We start from the raw sequence: 5,970 nt of genomic DNA, 5'->3' as shown, positions 1-5,970 counted from the left end.
ACAAACAAATAAGAAAATAAACAAATAAGATAATAAAAAAAAAATCAATATATATCAGGTTAATAATAAAACATTATTATATATATACATAAGTAACATGTTAGCAAACAAACGTTTTAATAAAAATAAAAAGATTAAGAAAATAACTTTACAACAAAAAATTTATAAAACAACATTATATTTTTATTATTTATAGTCATATAAATGTAATATGTTAGTTTGCCATCATCATAATAAAAATAATACATATATACTTCACGAAAAATTATTATGATATCATGAAGTATTTATTTATTTAATAATTTTATATACTTCTGTTTATTCTCCCTCCTTATTTTTCTGTAAAATTTTAAAATAAAATACAAAAATAAAAGAACAGAAGCTATAGTATATGCCGTAATAAATCCTTCAGAACTAATCGGAATAATAAACATATGGTTGTGTGAATGATGTGCACATTAACATTCACACGCAGTGACACATTTTTCTGCACAAGCACATACATCTTTACACTGTTCTACACAAGCATATGTAGTCTCACATTTTTCTGCACCCTTACATGTACACTTGCATGAACACATACATGTATAAGTAACTGAAGAAGTATCTTTACTTCCACATGTACAGGTACAAATACATGTACAAGAACTTTGATCTTCACATAAACTTGAACATTTACACGCTTGAGTTTCCGCAGATGTTGTTTCATTGTTATTTTCATTACCACTACGTCCAAAAATAAGAGTAGTGCCAACAGGAATTACAACATGTTCAACAATTTCTGATAAGACATAAATAAAAAAAGAGGCATAACCAGTTTGTTTTTTAAAACTAACACCATTAGATTTAATTTTTTCATCTATGTACTTTTGAAATAATGAATTAGAAGAACCTAGAATAGAACTGAGTATAGAACCAATTTCTGTAGTATCTTTTGAACCCTTATTTTCAGGAACAGTAGAATTATTAGATCTTATATAGCCAACTTTAGTAACTGCATCTTTAATACTTTTTATATTACCATAAATGTAATCTACTGTTGAACAAAATGGTATCCATTCATACATATAAATATTAGCTAAAATGTCCCATTCTGATAAGATAGTTCCTAATGTTTTTCTCTTTTTATAATAACACTTTTGTATATTTTGTTCTACCCTTTTTTCTCTTTTACCTTTACGTAAATAGCTTCGATCATCTAGTTTTTCTAATACTGATAATTTTTTTTATTAACTCTTTTTCTATTTTAACCTTAACAATAATTTCTTTTATATCTTTATCACATTTTTCATTAAATTTTTTTCTTTTTTCCTTTATTCGTTCATTAAGTTCATAAAATCGTTTTTGTGTTCGTAGATTAAAGTTATCCATAACTTTTTTCATTTCAGGATCATTATCATAATTAGGTTCATATAAATCAATTTCACACAATCCTCTCCATCTTATTATTTTTCCATTCCTTGTTATATGGTATAATGTGTAAACGTTCCTTTGCAAATGCCACTAAAAAAAGAAAAAAAAAAAAAAAAAGAAGAAAATAATGCATATATTATAATATCATATATACCATATGCTTATATATATTGTTATGATTATATCTATATGAAACTTTTCTATATAAAAATCTTTCATATATATAAATATATTATGTGTGATATTATAATAATGATTATGAATTCCATACGTATGCCAATAAAAATAATAACTTATTCATAAAAATTAAATGTAATAACATTTTAAATTTATGGTCTTTATTTTTCTTTATATAATATATTTTATGATTAAAATTATTATAAGAAAATATTACTATAATATTATATTTAATGTTATTTTTATATAGAAATATATAATGTAATAATATATAATATAATATAATAAACATTAACCACAAATATTATTAGTATATTGGGAAACAATTATTTATCCATGATACAAATACGTATTTTTTTTCTTTTATTTTCTTGAGATAGTAATTTCCATTATATTAAAAAAAAAAAAAATTCAATAAGCCAATAAAAGGAACAGTATTATGTTTTAACAACATTTATTTAATCCATAATTTATTCAAAAAAATATTTTTTTTTTTTTTACACAAGTAAATATTTATGTGTTCTTGTAATATAAATTTGAAAAAAAATAACAAATTAGGAGGAGAATACATGAACATAATTTAAAATATAAACAAAAAAAATAAAAAAATAATTTTTTTTATTTATACTATCTATAAATTTTTAAAAAAAAATAATTTATAAATATTTTATATTTGTAGGAAATATGTATTATAATATATTTTTCAAAACAAAAATACATATAATTAAATATAAGTACGTATAAATATATTTATATATATATACTTTCATAATAATTTTTTTTTTTTTTTTTTGAAAATTATATGTTCATGGATGCACATATAAATATAAATATATATATATATATATATATATATATATATATATATATATATCATGTAAATATATATATATATATATATCAAATACTATATGTATATATTATAATTAGTATCCACATATATATATAAATATATAAGTATGTAAATATATATATCTTAATTTTCCTTTTATAATTGTAAATATATTAATATATAAATCGTATTATATATATATATATATATATATATATATATATATATATATAAAATACATATAAATATAAATATATATATATATATATATATATATATATATATATATATATATCATGTAAATAATACCTTCAGATACCTTAATTGATAAGATTTCCCAATAACCCATAAGTCACGTGAATATCACTTCTCCATAAGACATTTGTTCCTCTCTCAATATCAACATTTCCATAAGAAAAACTACAGACCTGGCTACTTATTTTTACATGTATATAAACATAATAATTTATTTGTTCTTTTGATTTAAAAAAAAAAAATTAAAATAGCATAAAATATATATATATATATATATATATATTATTGTACATTAAAAAAAACAAAATAATAAATATCTTTTTATTTAATACATTATTGTGAATTAACATCAATAATAATTTTTATAAAACATACATAAATATTTTATTTTTCTTATAACTTATAAATTATTTTTTTTAAAAACTAAAAATTTACAAATTTATTTTTTAATATCAATAAAAAAAAAAAAAAATAACAAAACAAACAAACGAAAAAAAAAAAAAAAAAAAAAATTTTTAAACATATCCAAAAACAAAGAACATAAATAATATATATATATTTATTTATTTATTTAATAAATTTTTATATAATTATTTAAATTTTTAAAAATAAAAAACATTATTATATATATATGAATACGAAAAATATATAGTTTCGTAATTGTAACCATATAAGCAATTATTATTTTATTACAAAAGATATCTTATTCATCATAAAACCACCAAGGATGCCTAACCAGATCATCCAGTTTTATTTTCATTCTAGATTCTAAATCTAACAATTTCTATAAAGGGAAAAAAAAAATAAATCATATATATTATATATATGTGTAATAAATGAGTATGTTACTATAAATATATTATTTATTCATTCACACAATTACACATATAAAATAATTATATTATATATATATATATATTTATTTATTTATTTTATTACATTGATTATGTTTTTTAGACCATTTGGCCATTCTTCTGCTAACTCAAATGCATTTATATCCATATTATAATTTAATAAATGATTAAATATTTTATCTTTTGATGGGTCAGCTCTTTTCCATATATAATTATTATTCCATATCCATATATATAATATTCCAAGCATATATTTATCTGCGCATAATACATCAAAATAAAACTTTTTCCTTTCTTCTTGATCTTTAATGGATTTTAAATATTCTAGAGGATTTTTTATTTTTAATCGTATATATTCTTTAACAATATCCCAACATTCTTTTGGCATACATGTTAATTTTCCAACACACGGCTGATATGATTGGAATAAAAAAGACTTTTTTTCCTCACCTTTAATATGTCTCAAATTGCAAGTATAAATTGGAGCACTTTTAGCTAAATCACATAAACGTAATTCAAAATTATTTGTTATTAAAATATTTTCTGGAGATATATCAAGATGTGCTAATCCCGCATTATGTAATTTTATTAATAATTTCAAACATTCATTCATAATTTTTTTTTTTTCTTCATCATTTACGATAGCCTCTTCATTTTCATTTCTATTATTAATATATTGAAAAAGGTCTTGACCATATAATTCAGAAACCAAGACAACATATCCTTTCTTATTATTATCTAGTTGTTTCCTTAACATATCATTGAATTTATGTAAATGATCATAGCCATCAATTGTATAAAAACTATCAGAATCATAGTAATCTTCACATGTATCATTTTCATCACCTGTATGATAGCCCATATCATCATAATAATCTTCTTCATATTTACTATCATTACTATATTTTTTATTATTTTTTTCATTATCAATATTATTTGTTTCATCATTATTATTGTTATGGTTAACAGGTTCAAATACCACATTATGTAATTTAGGTATTAATCCTGGGTAATGCTCACTTAAATATGCTGATGCTACTGCTTCCATCACAAAATTTTCTCCATCTAATAAATACTCCCCATCATATTCATTCATCAATTGATATTGTTTTAACCATACATCAATTCGTATCTTTTTAATAAAAAATTTTACTTCTCTTGTAGAATCATCATTATTTCCCATAATTGAAGCTTTAAACATTTCTTGAACTCTATCATCTTCTTTACAAAAACCTAAGGTTGGTATACGTTCGAAATTCCATTCAGAATATTTTATGTTATTTACACTCAAATTATTAGAATTACTTAACAACTTTGCTAAAGCTTTTTTTCCTGATTTCCAATTATATACATTTTGTGTTTCTATATTAATTTCTTTTTCATCTTTCTTTTGCTTATCATTTCCTTGAAATATATTCTGAATTATTCCTATAAGTCCATCTTCTATTCCTTCTTCCATATTTTCTTCTAAATCTGAATCACTAACTTCTTCAGATACACATGAAATATCTTCGCTACTATATCCATTTCTTTCTTCAATTTCTGTATTGCTTTCTACATCACTACTTTCTTCGCTTACATATTCAACATTTTCCCTACCATATACAATTTTTTCTCTTATTCTTTCATTGTTTTCTAACTCACTTAATTCTTCACTTTCATCACTGTCATATTTCATGTGTTTTTGTATTTTTTCAAATAACCTTGTAATATTATTTTGATTCCCTCCAAACATTCTTTCCTTTATATCATCAATATCATATTCAAGATGTTCTTCATTTTCTATTTCACTTCCATCAACAATTATATCTTCCATTCTTTCTTTAATTCCTTCTTCAATTACTTCAAGACCATGATAAATATTTTCTGTAATTCTTTCTTTATTGTAATCAATATTTTCTTCATTTAAGTCCTCATCCTTTCCTTTAAATTCTTCTTCAATTATTTCTATTCCCAAATGAGGTAGGTTTTCAATTGCATAATCATATTCTTCTTCACTTCCCAAATAATTTTCATAATATATTCCTTCATCATTTGGATTTCCATTTAATAATTGAATCTCTTCGTTACATATTTCATCATAATATAATTCATCATCAATATAATCAATTTCTTCATAATATCCATAAGGTTCATTTGTCTCATTTTCTGAAATGATATTTTCACAAATATAGTTATCGTTATATATATTACAATTCTTATATTCTAAATCATTGTTATTATTTAAATTCTTCTTTAGATTTATATTATATTTCGCAGATTTTGATGCATTTTTTTTATTTTTTCCATTATAATAAGACTTTCTTTTTTTCTTGGATAACTCTCTTAATTTTCCTCTTTTAATTTTATGTTTTTTACATTTTTTCTTCCTTTTTTTTATTTTCTCATCATTCTTTTTTTCTTCTTCAGATTCATCTGACGTATTAAAATATTCTGATT

The 5,970-nt window shown here is 20.8% G+C and overlaps 1 protein-coding gene and 1 pseudogene across 1 annotated transcript in view, besides 1 other annotated feature; both read right to left on the bottom strand.

Moving 5' to 3' along the window:
• Positions 1–287: 287 nt before the first annotated feature.
• PGSY75_1039050 (rifin) lies at positions 288–1,735 on the bottom strand (annotated as a pseudogene; the record flags this gene model as incomplete).
• Positions 288–1,735: a sequence feature.
• A 1,645-nt stretch (positions 1,736–3,380) lies between these two features.
• Positions 3,381–5,970, bottom strand: part of PGSY75_1039000 (serine/threonine protein kinase, FIKK family) — a gene marked incomplete at both ends in the record, with an annotated part of 3,119 nt that continues 529 nt past the window's right edge. The window contains 2 exons of the mRNA XM_018786150.1: positions 3,381–3,461; positions 3,617–5,970. Of these exons, the coding sequence (XP_018641767.1) occupies positions 3,381–3,461; positions 3,617–5,970 (2,435 nt within the window). The remainder of the gene's footprint in view (positions 3,462–3,616) is intronic.

This window comes from Plasmodium gaboni, chromosome 10, assembly GCF_001602025.1.
Source record: "Plasmodium gaboni strain SY75 chromosome 10, whole genome shotgun sequence".
In the NCBI taxonomy this organism is placed as follows: domain Eukaryota; phylum Apicomplexa; class Aconoidasida; order Haemosporida; family Plasmodiidae; genus Plasmodium; species Plasmodium gaboni.
The sequence above is the reverse complement of the archived record's forward strand: the minus strand, read 5'-3'. Positions and strand labels throughout refer to the sequence as shown.